Below are 18,693 nucleotides of genomic sequence, written 5' to 3'. Positions count from 1 at the left end.
TGTTGCACAAATGCAACTCAAGTTATAGTTCCATGTTCAAATACTTCTTTTCTTCATCTAACTGGACCCTGGTGATGCTAAAATGCATAGGGGTACCCAGCGAAATTCACTCTGGGATAACATCTGAGTTATTCAATGGACTATGCTCTAAATGGAATAAAATAAATTCTCCCAGAGGGGAAATTATTCTTCGGGCTGCAATAACAGGCAGCCAGAGCAATATATAACCCCAGGGGCCAGAGGAAACTCTGCCAAAGGCTGAAGGTTTCCCACCCCTGCTTGGCAGACTCCCCGTAGGCTACCCCACCCTGCTCACACATACCTCGCTAATTGGTAGTCTGTAGCTGTGCCCACACCTCTTCAAAATACTGACAATCTAGCCCAAATCCTTGTTCTTCCTGACCCAATTCGAAGTTACTGTTGGGGGAACGAGAGTGCGTGTGTGTCTATGCGCGCAGCACGTGTGTTATTTCACTTGGATAGTTTGCTTTGGCACAGGGCTCCCAGCTTGCAACGTTTTGACAGATTGAAGGCTACCAGGGCCTTTGGCAAACAAATCACACCTCCCCTCCAAGCGGCGGAGGAAGCCACATTCCTACCAAGACTTTCCGATTCACCTTGCAGTCGAAAGTACCCAACGTTTCACACCAACCAAAAAAGAAGAAAAAAAAAATAGTTACACCATTTACCCGCTGCTATTCTAGACTTTAAGCACTCTATCATTTCATTTCCTCATGTAGAAAATAATGCTCATTGAAATCTGATACAAGATTTCCATCATGGAACCGGGGCTCTGGGCTTCTGTATTTGCCTTGGCCAACCCTACTCCAGCAGCCCCAACACCCAACCATCCTCAGCTATAGTGACCATGTTCCAGCCACTGTGTACCTCGGACCCCTCAGTGAACTCAACACCACTTGAGCATATCAAGTATCAAAACAAGGAAAAATAAATCTTTACTTCTTTTTTTTTTTTTTTTTTTCTTCAGTTAACACATACAAAGAAATATTTTGAGAGCAACCTGATCACTTCTTAGAAAAAGAAAGCCAAAGCCTTAGCGTTGAAGTGAAATTCCCACCTAGTGCACTTTGGAGATAAAAGCATTTTGCTACTCATGCGTTGTACCATGTTCATCTCAGCTGCCTTCCTGACAGCACTGAAGAGTAAATGCAATGAGGGAGGGAGGGAGATGGGGCAGAGCTGGCAGCACCAGCTTGAAGCTACCTCCAATCTCAACATTCGCAAGAGGTATTTCATTTAACCTTCACAACCATTCTATAGGAAGCTTATTAGACCCACTTTGCAGGTGAGGAAACCGAGGTACAGACAGGCCAAGTCATTTATCAAAAGCACACATGCCTATTAAATGGCAAAGCCTGATTTCAAATGCCAGCAGTCAGACCCTTGGCCCTGATTCTCAACCACTGTACTCAGGGGCCTCATTAGAACACAACATATTTTTTTTTTTACAAACTAAACATTTGCCATTTTATTGCATTCACTTTCTTTCCCAGCCTGTATGAGGCTGTGGCTTCAGTCTTTTTTTTTTTTTTTTCCCCTGCTATTGCTTATAAGAATCACCAGAATATAAAATAGATGCAATAAGGCCTCCTTTATCCAGCCTCACAAAGGAACATTCCAAGTTTCAAAATAAATGAAGCAAACCATGCAAATCTCAAGTTTTTTAAAAATGCATTCTATTTATTTTCCCTGCTCTCTTCTGCTTGGTATCCTGAGGTTAAGTAACCTTTCTTAGCTACCAGGAGTCACCAGTGTGCGCGCAACGTGTGCAGCACAAGGGGCTGGTCTTTGGAACACAGGTGGTCTCTGAAGCACAATGAGGCCAGGCTTGAGAGTCCCAGACACCTGGAGCTTTTAAAATCCAGTCGGCAATTTTAAAACTTTGCGATTCCGTTTCCTTTCTTCCCACTGTCAGGGATTGCTGACCATGATGTGCCTGCATCTTCTTAACTCGGCTCCCTTCAATTTGTCTTTAGAAAACCAAGCTTCTGCCAAAACAAGACCAAAGAGGCTTTGGGGAGAGGCCTGCCTGGCCTGTGTGGAGTAAAGCATTTCTATTTTACAGAACTTAGAGACACCTATTCTAGCTGCAGACCAGTTTTTATTGCTTATTTCCAGGTTCTCCATGCTTGCAGCCATTTGTGTTTCCTGGACATGTGTGGCATTCTCTCACAGCACAGCTTGTTCAGATGCAACACCCTTTGGTCAATGCCCCTGCTAGGTGGTATGTTCCCTGAGGAGCTGCTTTCTGATGCATCTTTGCAGCGAGTGGAACGATCAGCCTGGTCTTGATCCAGCCTCATGGTTAATAGCGATCAAAGAAATCAAAGAAGGAGAGAATGAAATGAAGGGAGAAAAAAAAAAAAAGCGAGAGGGGAAATATTACTGAAGAAGTACATGATGATGCCAAGACAGGGGCACTGTTCTTCTAAGACAGTGTTATGTGTATCCCAGAATTCCCTGCTGGAAAAATAGAAGACACGGGAAAAGGAAGACAATCCTAAAAGAAAGATTTCTACCAACTGGAGCTATTGGTTCCAATCCCTGGGGAGTCAAGTCAGTGTTAACCTGAGGCATATAGATCCACCTGGGGATGGAAGGAATGGGTAGCTGGCAGTCCAGTGATCACACCTTGACTCCATTCAAGCTGTTTGGGTACAGAATGTTCTAGCAAACCCCACAGTCAAGTACTGAGTGATGAGGACAGGGTCCAGGTACAGGGCTGTGCCAGGCAGAAAGAAAAATCAATACTGTCTGGATGCTTGCCGTCATTTTATAGGTAGGGGTTTGCCAAGGCAGTCCTCCAAAAAACTGTTTTATTTCCTCCTGGTCTCTGCCTACCATTCAGATGGCTCCTACCAGGCTTCCCACAGACAAGACCCCAGCAGGTTCTTCCCCAGCGTACTTGAGCACATTTCCCTTTAGAGTTGTCTCCCATGGTGCCATCCATGTTCCCAAACCTGTTTATGCCAGTTGCTAGTGCTCTGTCATTACATGAAATACTCAGCAAGTACACAAACCCACAAAACAGACCAAGAAAGAAAGAGGACTTGTTAGTTGTTTTTACAAAGTTGAATGCTTTGGAAAGACTCAATAAGGGCGAGAAGCCAAGGGGGGAAAGAAAAAACCTACTGGCAAATTAGGTGTGGATGAGACAACTGCAAATAATTAGGGGCAAAAATAATAAAAACCTAGAATCATTTTGTACTCAGATTGCTTTGCAAATGTCTTTAAATTCTCACCCCCTCCCCTTTAAAGAAACCCAAGTGGAAACCTCAGATAGTGCTTATGGGTGCAGTTTGCGCAAGAAAGACAATCGGGGTTTCATGCTCAAAGAAAAGCCCTTGGCCCTACATCAAAAAATTGGTGAGTGCATGTACATGTGTTTTAAGTTAGAAATAAACTGTTGAAGGTGTGTGTGTATTCGTATGATTCCCATGCTTTAACCTTCATCCATAATTAACTAACATCCTGGTCAAGATAAAATTTCTACCTTCTTTCTTTCACATAAAAGGTCATTATTTGTTCTTTCGATATTCAACCAATGTTTATTGAACACCAACTGCAGGGGCCAAGGGGGTTTGAGTTGCCAACCACACCAATTCTGACCTGCCTCTTTAATATGTGAAGTTCAGTACTTGACACCCAGGCCTGGCCTCTTCTCCACTTTGCTCTCCCGCTTCCCCTTCCTCCCCCTCCTCCTCTCCTCCCTGCATTGTCCTCCTCCCTTTCCTCTCTGCTTCCTGATCACTGGCAAAGGGGCATTGATTGACCCCCTGACCCTTCTAATTATCACATATTTCTTTACCCCTGAGGGGAATTTCAGCTTTTCCCAAATTAATTGTACCTCAAGTATCGCTGCATTGGACTTCCTCACACACACAAACACGTTTTCTTAGCCCCCTGCTCTGCTCCCTTCTGTCTGCGGGGTCTTTTTCGATGGCCCCAAGAGTGGCCACCCTCCTCTCTCTCATTTCCTCAATCCCTTCTGGTTGTATTTCTAAGTGGAATAGCTGACAGGCATTAAAGTAATACTTTACTGAAGTATATATCAAGGAAAGGAAAAACCTTAAGTTTTCTAAGACTAAAACCAGACACTTGACCTAAGGCCATCAACTGTAAAACCCTTAAAATGATCCAGAACGCTCCTTCCTACGATCTATAAAAATCACCATCTAACCCTGTAATCGCTCTAATTACATCTGTATTTCTTCAAAAACTACTGTTCAAAATAAAAATCGCCAAATCAATTTTATTTCCTGCCCATTTAACCACCTCTTTGGCATTTAATGGTTTTATTTTCTTCTATGTTTTCATTGGAAACATAAAATACGACAGCTCTATTTAAGTATGCTAAGAGGCAAAATGAAAGGCACCTGACCAGGCTGGCCCTGGAGATCTCGACGGTGGCCGTGGTAGGTAGCCATCACAGTGACCATTCAGCCTCGAGTGAGAAAGCTGTGTTTCCTTTCTATCAATTGCTGAACAAACAGATACAGATATAATCGTGCCTGCAACAAAGGTAGAGGATTTGGAGAAAGTTTTTAAGAAATACAAACCCTAGGGCTGGGGAGATAGCTCAGTCGGTAGAGTGCTTGGCTTGCAAGCACAAGGCCCTGGGTTTGATCCCCAGCACCGCAAAAAAAAAAAAAAAAAGAAAAGAAATACAAACGCTTCCATTTCCTCTCTGATTTGTGACAGATGACAAACATTCTTAAATCAAGCTTTGACCTATGCTTTGGTCTAACTGGATTTCACTCTCCCTGAAATTTTCATGGCATACTAAACTTACCCAAGATTCATGACCCACCAACCAGCTCGTCTAAAGTTAAAATCTTAGTGCCTCTTCTGCTACTGGGTTTGCCTGGGATTGTTCTTATTACCGCAGACTCTGAGCAGGGCAGAACTACCCTTGCTACATTAATACTCAGGCTGCTGTGTCGCTTTCAATGAGGGGGAAACTGACTTTCTGTTTCTCTGTGGTTTGGCAAAAACTGGGGAGGGATTTTTAAACTAAATCTCTGCATATCAGAATTGTGAATCCCCTTAAATGTTTTTTCCTCTCAGGGATTTTTCTTGGCAGCTAACTCCTAATTGCAACCTGCTTTCCCCATAGGTAGAGATATTCTCCAGCTTTACCAATTAATCTTTAAGCATTTGGTTACTTTGATTAAATAATAAAAATTCCTTAATGTGTGGGGCGGGGGCAGGGTGTTTCTCAACTACCAATTTTGTCAGAGACCTCTGGTGCTGAAAGTAGTCACATCCCTTTTCCCACAAGACATTTTGGAAAATAGTCAAACAAAAGACCCTCCCCTGGTTTTGTTTTTCTGTTTAAAATGCATTTACATGGTCCTAGAAACAGAGATGCAAAATGGTTAATGTGTACCTGGTTGCTCAAAAGGGGATTCAATGGAACCTCCAATCAGGATCCCCTATAGAATCCCTCAGCCTCATAATTCACATTTTCTTTCTGAGTCCTGACAGCGGACTCGGTGAAACATCCTGCTGAGCCGCTCTTTTCAAACAAACTCTTCAGCGGGACCCTGAGGCTGGAGGCCTGTCAGGACCTCCAGAGCTCCACCCCAAAGGTAGCAAGGCCACATCCACTTTCAGTTACTCCTATCCTGCTATTGTGGGATATTTAAATAATAAATAAATGGAATAAATGTGGGCCATTTCTCTGAAACAATGCATAGCTGGAGGTGAGTCCAGCCTGTGCCTCTCACAGGGAGATGGGCATCACACCACATGCGTGCTCAGATTATCAAGGGAGGCTAACTGCAGGGGCATCAATTAGAATTCCAGAACATCAAGAGAAATTTTGCAAAAGGAACTTCTCCCAAGAAACGCCCTTCCCATGCAGCCTGGCCACATTTTTTTGAAGATCCTTAAGTATTCTTAGGAATATTTTTGATGACAGCCAGATTTATACCTGCTTCTATGTGGTGAACCCACCTCTCATCCCATGCTGGCTCTTTCTGATCCCGTTCAATATCTGACCCTGACCTCTACTTCTTTGGGCCCACTGAGTCCTAGTGCTGTCATATACTGTGGTCCTGAAGCTCCAAATGATCCAGTGACATTTCTTGCTGCGCTATGGTTTTATAACAGTATTTTGGGGGCTTCCACAACTAGATACACAGTTCACGTCTTGAAATGTATTTTAAACTTTTTTAAACTATGGTTTTAAAATACACACATGCAAATTTATATTAGACACCAAATATTAACCTTGAAGAGACCATCAAGCATTAACTTGGGTTGCCTAGCTGATGACTGGATATACACAGGCCTCAGAGTGAGCTTTTCCTGCCTTCTCTGCCTGTATCTGATATTCGTGTGACTATGTCATTGATGGAAAGGTTTGTCGATCTCTTTCTCTGAGGGATTTTGCATTTCAGGCCTGAACATATCTGCTCATGTAAATCATACACGCATTTACTTACATATGCACCATATGCACACATATGCACCATACTTGATTAAATGGCAGGTATGGGCCTGCTTGGGCAATCACATGTGATAGCTTCATAATAACTTACTACCAATCATTTTAGTTTCAGTGTAAGTTCCAGGTATTTGGGGCTAATGTGTGGTCATGGCAGCAGGGGACACTACAAGACGTCCTAAATAATTCCACTTTGAAAAAGAAAATTCTTCCTTCCCTTCTTTCAGGATTCTGAATCAGTTTACTTAAAGAGCTTCCAAATGGGGACTGGGGACTGGATATGGGGAAGGTGGATACAGAATAAGGGGAAAACAGTGGAATGAATCTGACCTAACCTTCCCATGGACATAAATGAATATACCATTATGTATGTCTATAAGACATGAATTTAAAATAAACAAACAAATGTAAGTAAATAGCAGAAAGATCAATAGAGGAAAGGGAACAGGAAGAAGGAAGAGAAAGAGAATAAGGATAAGTACTGGGGATTGAATTGAAGCAAATTATATTCTATGCATTTATAATTATGTCAAAATGAAACCTAATGTTAAATGTAATTAATACTAACCAATAAAAAGTGAAGGAAAAAATAAAGAGCATCCCAAGATAGTAAAATGACCTTCATCACAGAATTGTTACCAACTACTGCAAATGCTTATCTGTATGGATAAGGATTTTCTTAAGTCTATAGAGCTAAACAAATGCAAATTAAACTAGACGCTGAGGCAGATGTACAAGTGATCATCCAGAAATCCTGACTTCAAATTTTGGTATTTATCACAATTACTTCATGGATCTCAGTGTGTCAATTTAAATTTGTGTTAATAAATAGGTTAATAAAATACTGGCATTGTCTATTTTATATATTGAGAACTTACACAGGATTTTGATCAAAGAATTTCAAACAGTCTTTCAGCTTTTTTTAAAAGTTTGAAGCCTGGACTGCACCTAAGTGGTAGCACACGTGCCAGCGTATACGAGTCGCTGGGTTCCATATGCAGCACCATAAACAAAATAAGTCTGAAAACAGCCCAAATAACATGGTTATAGTTCTAGTACTTGGAGTCCTTAACCTGACTCTGCACATGAAGAAAGGTTACACCATGATTTAAGTTCTCTGAGCAATGGCTTTCTGATCTACAAAGTAGGGATAATAGTACTTGTTCAACTTACCACTCAGTGTTGATATAAGAATCAAATTTTGCAGACCTTATTGCAAACCTGTTTATTTTACTGAAGATAATATTTGAACTCATTTTGTTTATTATGACAATTTTGTTATTGTCCCAATAGGGGCTATTTGGTCTAGGATTGCATAGTGTCTGATTTGGGCACTGCTAATATTGATCTCCCCTTAAAGGAGACCTATAGGGCCACTATAAGTCTATAGGGGGAAATCTGCAATACCCCAGATCTGCACTGCTAGAGGGGAAGATACATGAACAAAATGAAAAAGCAAGGGAAGAAAATGATCCAAAAAAATCTAGATTTTATAGTAATAGAATCCAATGACAGTATGTTAGAAGAAATGTCAGAAAAGGACTTCAGATTATACATGATTAAGATGATTTGCAAAGCAAAGGACGAGATAAGAGAGCAAATGCAGGCAATGAATGATAATACCAATAAGCTGAAAGAGCACCTGCAGGAAGCAAAAGATCATTTCAACAAAGAGATAGAGATTCTCAAAAAAAAAAAAAACAAAAAAAACAAAACAAACAAACAAAAAAAAACGGAAATCCTTGAAACGAAGGAGAAGGAGACAATAAGCCAAATAAAAAACTCACTGGAAAGCATCACCAACAGACTAGACCACTTGGAAGACAGAACCTCAGACAATGAAGACAAAATATTTAATCCTGAAAATAAAGTCACCCAAGCAGAGAATAGGTAAGAAATCATGAACAGAATCTCCAAGAACTATGGGACATCATGAAAAGACCAAATTTAAGAATTATTGGGATTGAGGAAGGCACAGAGATACAAACCAAAGGAATGAACAACCTATTCAATGAAATAATATCAGAAAATTTCCCAAACCTGAAGAATGAAATGGAAAATCAAATACAAGAGGCTTACAGAACATCAAATGCACAGAATCACAACAGATCCACACCAAGGCACATTATAATGAAAATGCCTAAGATTCAAAATAAAGAGAGGATTTTGAAGGCCACGAGAGAAAAGCATCAGATTACATATAGAGGGAGACCAATACGGATAGCAGCAGACTTCTCAACCCAGAATCTAAAAGCTAGAAGGGCCTGGACCAACATATTTCAAGCTCTGAAAGAACATGGTTGCCAACCAAGAATCCTATACCCAGAAAAACTAACCTTCAGATTTGAAGATGAAATAAAATCCTTCCATGATAAACAAAAGTTAAAAGAATTTACAAATAGAAAGCCTGCACTACAGAATGTTCTCAACAAAATATTCCATGAGGAGGAAATGAAAAACAACAATGGAGGTCAGCAAAGGGAAGAACTACCTTAGAGAAAAACCACTCAAAGGAGAAACCAAGCCAACTTAAAAACCAAAAATAAGCCAAATGACTGGGAATACAAATCATTTCTCAATAATAACCCTGAATGTTAATGGCCTAAACTCATCAATCAAAAGACATAGATTGGCAGAATGGATTAAAAAGAAAGACCCAACAATATGCTCCCTGCAAGAGACTCATCTCATAGAAAAAGACATCCACAGACTAAAGGTGAAAGGATGGGAAAAAACCTACCATGCACATGGACTCAGTAAAAAAGCGGGGGTTTCCATCCTTATATCACATAAAGTGGACTTCAAGCCAAAGTTAGTCAGAAGGGATAAAGAAGGACATTTCATACTGCTTAAGGGAACCATAAATCAGGAAGACATAACGATAGTAAATATTTATGCCCCAAACAATGGTGCATCCCTGTACATCAAACAAATCCTTCTCAATTTCAAGAATCACATAGACCACAACACAATAATTCTGGGCAACTTTAATGCACTGCTGTCACCACTAGATAGATCTTCCAAACAAAATCCAACCAAAGAAACCATAGAACTCAATAACACAATCAATAACCTAGACTTAATAGACATATATAGAATATTCCATCCATCAACAAGCGGATACACTTTCTTCTCAGCAGCACATGGAACCTTCTCGAAAATAGACCATGTGTTATGCCACAAAGCAGCCCTTAGGAAATGCAAAAAAATAGAGATACTGCCTTGTGTTCTATCAGATCATAATGGACTGAGAGTAGACATCAATGACAAAATAAAAAAGGGGAATTACTCCAACACTTGGAGACTAAATAATATGCTATTGAATGAAACATGGATAACAAAAAACGTCAGGGAGGAGATTAAAAAATTCTTAGAGGTCAATGAGAACGATGATACAACATATCAAAATCTCTGGGACACTATGAAAGAGGTACTAAGAGGAAAATTCATTGCATGGAGTGCATTCCAGAAAAGAATGAAAAGTCAACAACTAAATGACCTAACATTACAGCCCAAAGCCCTAGAAAAAGAAGAACAGAATAATAGCAAAAGTAGTAGAAGACAGGAAATAATTAAAATCAGAGCTGAAATCAATGAAATTGAAACAAAAGAAACTATTCAAAAAATTGACATAACAAAAAGTTGGTTCTTTGAGAAAGTAAACAAAATAGACAAACCCTTAGCCACACTAACAAAGAGAAGGAGAGAGAAGACTCAAATTACTAAAATACATGATGCAAAAGGAAATATCATGACAGACACCACTGAGATACAGAACATAATGAGAAGCTACTTTGAAAATCTGTATTCCAACAAAATAGAAAGTACCGAAGACGTTGACAAATTTCTAGAGACATATGCTCCTCCCAAACTGAACCAGGAGGACATACACGATTTAAACAGATCAATATCAAGCAATGAAATAGAAGAAGCCATTAAAAATCTACCATCCAAGAAAAGCCCAGGACCAGACAGATTCTCAGCTGAGTTCTACAAGACCTTCAAAGAAGAACTCATTCCAATACTTCTCAAAGTATTCCAGGAAATAGAAAAGGAGGGTACCCTACCGAGCTCATTCTATGAAGCTAATATCACCCTCATACCCAAACCAGGCAAAGACACATCAAGGAAAGAAAATTTTAGACCAATATCCTTGATGAATATAGATGCAAAGATCCTTAACAAAATATTTGCAAACCGTATCCAAAAACACATTAAGAAAACTGTGCACCACGATCAAGTGGGGTTCATCCCTGGAATGCAAGGATGGTTCAACATTTGTAAATCAATAAACATAATCCATCATGTCAATAGACTTAAGGGTAAGAATCATATGGTTATTTCAATTGACACAGAAAAAGCGTTTGACAAAATACAACAACCCTTCATGCTCAAAACACTAGAAAAACTCAGGATAGTAGGAACATACCTGAACATTGTAAAGGCTATTTATGCTAAGCCCATGGCCAACATCATTCTTAATGGAGAAAAACTGAAACCATTCCCTTTAAAAATGGGAACAAGACAAGGATGTCCTCTTTCACCACTTCTATTCAACATTGTCCTCGAAACTCTAGCCAGAGCAATTAGGCAGACTAAAGAAATTAAAGGGATACGAATAGGAAAAGAGGAACTTACGCTGTCACTATTTGCGGATGACATGATTCTATATTTAGAGGATCCAAAAACCTCCTCCAGAAAACTTCTAGACCTCATTAATGAATTCAGCAAAATAGCAGGCTATAAAATCTACACACATAAATCTAAAGCATTTTTATACACAAACGATGAAACAGCTGAAAGGGAAATGAGGAAAACAACTCCATTTGCAATAGCCTCAAAAAAAAAAAAATACTTGGGTATCAATCTAACCAAAGAGGCAAAAGATCTCTACAATGAAAACTACAAAACACTGAAGAAAGAAATTGAGGAAGACCTTAGAAGATGGAAAGATCTCCCATGTTCTTGGATAGGCAGAAGTAATATTGTCAAAATGGCCATACTACCAAAAGTGCTATACAGATTCAATGCAATTCCAATTAAAATCCCAATGACATACCTTACAGAAATAGAGCAAGCAATTGGAAGTTCATCTGGAAGAATAAGAAATTCATCTGGAAGAATAAGAAACCAGAATAGCTAAAGCAATCCTTAGCAGGAAGAATCAAACAGGGGGGTATCGCAATGCAAGAACTTCAACTATAATACAAAGCAATAGTAACAAAAACAGCATGGTATTGGCACCAAAATAGACAGGTAGATCAATGGTACAGAATAGAGGACACAGACACAAACCCAAATAAATACAATTTTCTCATACTAGACAAAGGTGCCAAAAATATGCAATGGAGAAAAGATAGCCTCTTCAACAAATGGTGCTGGGAAAACTGGAAATCCATATGCAACAGAATGAAACTAAACCCCTATCTCTCATCCTGCATTCCCCCAGTGCTAAGTTTCAGAATCCCACCCTCCTCGCTGGCTGTATGCGGATTGGGCAGTTCTCACCCTAGTGCCTCTGATTGGACAGGTGTTCAGGCCCTGGCCCCTGACACTGAGCCTAGTGAACCACCTCTGAGTGACAGTCCAATGTGGTCAATCCAGGAATTAATGAGAACAGATCACAGACTTTGGGCTGTTGCTTTTGGTTTTAGTGATACTAGGGACTCAACCCAAGGGCACTTTACACTGAAGCAAATTCCCACTCCTTTCTAATGTTTGAGACAGGGTCTCATGTATTTGCTTGTCTGGCCTCAAGATCAGAGGCACGCACCACCATACCTGGCTTTAGTTTTTGTGTTTGACTTGCTGTGACTTGAACCCAGAACTTCAGCTTCAGTGACTTTAAGGCAGGGTTTTCTTGCAGTAGTGGAAATTTGTATTTATCATTGTATATATGGTCATAATGACTTATGAATTATATATGTACATATGTTTCATGAATGGAAATGATATAATGGAAATTACTTTAAATTCCAAATAATGTCTCTGATCTCTGGTATTATGTGAATTCTGTGGTTGTTTATTTGGGGGGCCAGGTGCAGCACCCAGGGAATGGTCAGAGGGATGCTAAACCACTAAGCCAAATCCCCAATTCTTTTTATATTTTATTTAGAGACAAGGTGTCAGCTAAGTTTCCTAGGGCCTTGCTCAGTTGCTTAGATGGCTTTGAACTTGCAATTCTCCTACCTCAGTAACCAAGTGACTGGAATTACAGGAGTGCATCACCACAGTGGTCTCCTGTCTCAATCTTTTCAGTCACTGAGAGAGCAGGCACACCCCACCACACCTGGCTATTATTTCTTTGTGTGTTTCACTTTTGAGTTGCTAAGAATTGAACCCAGAGCTTCAGACTGCAGCTATTTTAATGTTGGGTTTCATTGCAGTAATAGGATTTAGACTACCCAGGATGGTAATTGCATTTAATTTTGATTATAAGGCCATATTAATTTATTATGTGTTATTCATGAATAAAATTTTCTGAAATTAAAAAAAAAGTCAAATTTTAAAATTTAGGTGGACATCATAGAAATTTGAGCAGAAGCGATCAGAGACCTCACCTTTTAATAACACCAGATGGATGAGGTAAAAAGTTGGGGGGTTGTAACCAGAGTGAAATATTTTTCAAAGTTCTTCAAATAATTCTATTACACAAACCATGGTAAAAAGTACTCACTGATCTAGTCCCACTTTTAGTTTAAGAAAACCTTGAGGCCTAGAGAAGGTATCCTAAAAAAATAGCAGACCCTATCCCTAACCACCAACCTCAGCCTAGCACATGGTGTCCAGGTCTGGGAGGCCCTTCCAAATAGCAAACAACCACACACCTGTCCATACTGTATCAAAATAGTAGTGGCATGCACACTCTTAAAACCAATTGCTTCAATTGTTTCAAGAAGTCATATAATAAGACACAAGTATCAAATCTCTTTTTCTCCTGGAGTTGTTTTGTTTGCTTTTTTCTGTTTTTGTTTTGTTTATTTCAGTCCTAGGGATGGAACCCAGGGCCTCACGCATGCCAGGCAGATGATCTACTACCAAGCTACACCCCCAGTCCCTCTTTTCTTTTGAAGAGCTTCTTCACTTACCCAAATGAGCCCTTGAAATGGGAAACCATGGTGTTACAGGTCCAGGCTGACACAAGGGCTCCTCAGAGGTGTTGCCAATTCTCCTCAGCAGGTGGGAGTGATGTTCGATTCTACAGAAATGAACAACATTATTTTTAGCATCATATTCTCAGGAAGATTCTAGAGCCTAACCAGGTCGATGAAACCAGAAATAAACAGATGGAAGATACTGAAATAAAAATAATGCCACTGCCAGTCACGGGTACCAGGATTTCCCAGTCAAAATGGGATTATGTGTGAACATGAGGTGACAAGTTTACAGAACTTCAGCATCGCACCAGACCCACAGAGGATGTTCAATAAATTGTTCTCAGTATGATTAGCTCTGACTTGAAGTGATGTGGGAATTGGCATTAGGCAAACCAGCACTGGAAACCCGGCTCTATCATAGGTTACCTGGCCACAGAGAGTCACTTCACATCTACGTTTTCCCAACTGTACAATGTGCCTAACAATAAAAAAAAAATACTGATACATGCTACGACATGGATGAACATTGAAAACATACCGAGTGGAAGAAAACAGGCACAAAAGAGGACACAATATATAATCCCATGATAGGTGATATAATGGGCCTGGGAGGGTAAGGAGGAGTTAATGGGAGGGTACAGTATTTCTTCCTGGGGTGATGAAAAATGTTCTAAAGTTATTAGTGATGGTGGTTGCACAACCCCATGCATATACTAAAACCCACTGAATTATATACTAAATTGATGAAATATATAAATTATATCCCAACAGAATGGTTTAAAAAATATACTGCAGGCTGAGGACATAGGTCAGTGGTAGAGAGCTTGCCTGGCATGCCAAAGGCCCTGGGTTCAATGCCTAGCACAGCAAAAGAGCAGCAGTAGCAACAGCAAAAGTCCTTCCTAAAGAACTATTGCAGATTATTGTGAAGATTAAATGAGGGGACACATGTAACATGCTTAGCCAGGAGCTGGCACAGAGTGGTAGTGTAAATGGTAGCTCTGATGCTGTCAATGCAAGAAGAGAGCAAGTGGCATTGAAGACTACGCTATCGCAGTAAAGACAGGCAGGTGACACCTCTTGCCTACAAACATCACGTTATTCAGATGCCCTCGCTAAACAGAGTTTCCAGACATTGTCAAGCAAGCCACTAGTTTCAAAGGCAAATTATAAATAGCATCAGAAAGCTTGGGATGGGAAGTTTAGTTGGGATATAATGGAACTTGAGAGTAGAACAGAGCACGGCCCAGCCTCCTCTCCTCCCACTTCTTGCAGGAAAGACAAAAAAATGAAGCAAGGTTGCAAGGTGTGCCAGGGATCCTCTCTCACAAAGGCAGAGCTTCCTGACACCATTGCTCTTGCATTCTTCCCAGGACTTCAGGGGTGGGAAGATAAATTACAAGGATTTACAAAAAGACAGTCATGAGAATCAGACAAGTCCATTCACAGGGGAAAAGAATCCAGATTTTAAAAGTTACCACCAGCCTTTTCTGAGCGTTATTAAGAAAGTAAAGCCTCTTAACTGCAATCACCCCTAATTAGCCATCAGCAACTCATGAAATTACTCATGGCATTGAAGACCCTTAAATTCTTGGTTCTCAGCCAGAAGTTACACTGAGATCCAGCAGGAAGAAGGCCAGCAAGTGCAAATTGGAACAGTTAAACTTCTCTGAATCCAAGGCGTAGTCTTCTTGCTCTTGGCTGCAGAGCAGGTATGCACAGAGCCAGGGGATTTAATTTGGAAGTCAGATGAAGCCATTGCCAAGTTCCTAAGGACCATTGGCTAATCAATAATTATTCACTCAATAGGAGAGGTGCTCAGGTGCTCACTGAGGTGCCATGGGATTCATAAGAGGGATGAGTCAATTCAGGTTCTTATTCTTACAGTCTAGCTTAGGTGGATTAGTTTGAGGGACAGAGATTGTCAGGGAAAAGGATGGTGTTACCCAGAGCAACACAGGTAAACACTGTTCACTTGGACCCCAAGTCCAAATCAAGCTAGTTCAAAAGAAGGGGGAGTCTCTGTCGAGGGCTGGCCTGGCATCAGCAAGGAAGATGGGACACTACATCAGGCCTTAGCTTAAGTGGATTGTAAAGGAATATTCTAGGCTTGTTGGTAAGAGTGTGCACATTGTGATCTGAAAGGCCTGGAAGTGAGACCAACATCCCCATTTATTAACCAGGTGGCCTTTGACAATTAGCCTGTCTTTCATTTTCCCATTTGTAAAGAGGGTTTTTAACCATCTCATAGGGCTATAGTGAGTATTAAGCATTTATGGATTTATGGAGAATGCATGACCCGCATGCTACACACACACACACACACACACACACACACACACACACACAGGGCAGGTGTGTGGAACTTACAGTCCAGATGCTAGAGAGCTATATACTCTAAGTAAACAAAAACCCAGGTATAAAACTACAATTGTGGTAAAAGCCATGAAAGAAAGTCCCAGGTGCCTCAGAAAAATATCCTGGGTGGTGGTTACAGAAGCTCCTCTGAGGCAGTGACAGGAGGAGTACGCTGAAGGAAGGGGCAGGGCGTCCCAGGAGAGGCAACCCTGTGGGGAAAGGTGCAGGAGGAAGGAAGGAAGAAGGAAGCCATGGGGCCAGAAGGCAGGGGACAGAGGGGAGCAAGCTCAGAGCTGGCTCTACCAAGGGAATCCCCAGCTCATGGTAAGGAAGAGTGAAGGGACACAAGGGAAGGAGGTGTCAAAAGTGACACCTTACAGATTTAGGGTGGACCCTGGAGGCGGCCAATGGAAGTGTTCATGATGCTTTCAGAATTCAGTCAGGAAGGGAGGAGCGGTGAGGGAGGGCGGCGTGGGGTGGACTGGTGGTCTCAGGGGTCTCCAGTGGGAGGCTGCCAAAACAAATCTGAAGATGCCAGCCTGAAAACATCTCAAATGATCAAAACTCCTAGAAAATACATTTACAGCCACTGCTGATACCACCAACCTGGGCCGTCCTCTGCATGTATTATGCCTCCAGACTCTTGCTGATAACAGAAGGAAGCCATTCTGATCAGCATGTACTTTAAAATATGGCTTATACTTCAGAGAGGCCAGGAGCGAGGAGGAAAGGGATGGAGAGGAAGGGAGGAGGGGAGGAGATGGAAAGTACTGGGGGAAAACCAGCCAAATCACTGTGTCCATGTATAAATCCTGCACGTGCGTGCGCACGTGTGTGTGGTATATATGTGTGTTGTATATATAGAATTAATTATAGTACATAATTATATATTAATTATAATGCAATAATAGAATATATTAATGTATATAATTATATAGAATCTATTAATATATATAATTATAATGCAATAATAGGTATATATCATTATATAATTCATTCTATTAGTACATAATATTACACTATTAAAATTAATTAGTGTACTAATTAAAATAATAATAATAAGGGAAGGGAGATAAGTAGAGTAAAACGAGTAGATCAGGGGAGGGAGGGGGGAGGTAAAAGGAAATTACTGGGAAGATAAATTCTGTGCATGGACAAATATGGCATAATGAATTCACTGTTGTGTATAATCACAATGCACCAATTTAAAAAGTTTTAAGAATAAGGCTTCTTTCATCTTTGTCTCATCCTTTTAAAATTTCCATTTTGAATATATTTTTATGTGGTCAAACAGTACATTGATAGGTAAAAATAACCACACATATATAGGCATTAGGTGTGCAAACATTTTCTGATGTAAAAATTTTTGACAATCAGTGCAATTAAAAAATGTTCTTGGAGGCCACTACTCTCACATGGTTTTTTGACCAACTTAACTGCTGGTCACTTTTATACAACAACAAGGTTAAGGCACTTGCTCTGGGAGAATCACCAGTTCTGCCATTTTTCTCCAGGTTCACCTAAGCCCCCCCATAAGCACCATGTTAAGTCAGCTCTGCTTTTCAAACTGCAGACCACCATCCATGAGTCTGTCCTGAAATTAATTTTGTGGCTCATGACCAGCATTTATTTAAAGGAGCAGAATGAATGAATGAAACGAAGAGAAACACCAGGGTTTGTCCCCCATAGGGAGGGTACCTATTTCTTCCTTTTTTTGTCACTCAGAGTGACAAAAGTTCAAAGTTCTCGCTCTGGAAGACCAGAGACAGCAAAGAATTATAGCTGATTGTGGGGAATAAAACTGAGAAGATGAGACAGAGCCATGTTCTCCACAACATGCGCTCATTTTTGATGCAATGGGTAAGAAAGGGCCATTGTCAGCTCTGGAGGAGGCAGGGACCTAGTAAAATGAGGTTTCCCAAAAATGTTTGGCAACAGTGTGCTGAGCAGATTGAGTCAACACGCTCTCCGTGGGGCTGAGTCTGCCTTTTGAGGTCTGCTCCACTTGATTTACAGCCTCCACAGTGAACAAAAACCCTAACGCACTAGTTTCTGGTAGCACATAGGCTCCCTGGGAGTGAAGGCCCCATCTTCTCTCTGTTCCACTAAGGTACTGCATGAAGACGGAGCACATCATCTAACCTGGTCCCACAGATGTGGTTCCATGGCAGGTTCCACACCCTAGAAGTTCTCAAGACTCAGGGCGACCAAGGGTCAGGATGGATCTAAGCCAGGGCAGAAAATGATTCTCTTAGCCCCAGAAGATGCCTCTGTGCCTGAACTGTGACACTATGCAGCTGTGCCCCCAACAGCCCACCTCTGAGCATCTTTCCTGCCCCTTCGTCTTGAAACCTGCCAGAACTCCTGAAGGCCCCACCTGACTTCAGCTGGCACTTCTGAAGCAAAGGCTCTGCTCAGCCTCTCAAGTCTGGGTCAGCAGGGCCCATCTCCAGATGATGGTTCCTCCCTCCAGCTCCCACACACATGCCTGGAACTCCCACAGTGTAAAGCCACCACCCAGACAAACAAAAGCACTCGGCCCTGGGGAGAGGAAGTGACTCACCAGCAAAGCATGAGGACCAGAGAGTTTAGAAGGAGGTGGTTCCAGAGCCCCATCCAGCACCCAGCCACATGGGACAAGGACAAGTTCTCAAAATCTGCCCATTTCTCAGCAAAAACTGCACCTCAGGGTCCTCACAGGACAGGAGCCTACAAACTGGGTCGAGGTGCGGTCTCCTCCTTTCTCCACCAACATCTGCAACAAGC

The 18,693-nt window shown here is 41.1% G+C and overlaps 1 protein-coding gene across 2 annotated transcripts in view; it reads right to left on the bottom strand.

Annotated features, from left to right (window-relative positions):
* Nucleotides 1-18,693, bottom strand: part of THSD4 (thrombospondin type 1 domain containing 4) — a 590,989-nt gene that overhangs the window by 549,054 nt on the left and 23,242 nt on the right. For both annotated transcript variants that reach the window (XM_079122620.1, XM_079122621.1), the window contains exon 2: nt 13,561-13,670. In XM_079122620.1, coding sequence (XP_078978746.1) covers nt 13,561-13,589 — 29 coding nt within the window. In that variant the 5' untranslated portion in view covers nt 13,590-13,670. The remainder of the gene's footprint in view (nt 1-13,560; nt 13,671-18,693) is intronic.

Source organism: Sciurus vulgaris, assembly GCF_902686455.1.
Source record: "Sciurus vulgaris genome assembly, chromosome: 2".
NCBI classification, from domain to species: Eukaryota; Metazoa; Chordata; class Mammalia; order Rodentia; family Sciuridae; genus Sciurus; species Sciurus vulgaris.
The sequence above is the reverse complement of the archived record's forward strand: the minus strand, read 5'-3'. Positions and strand labels throughout refer to the sequence as shown.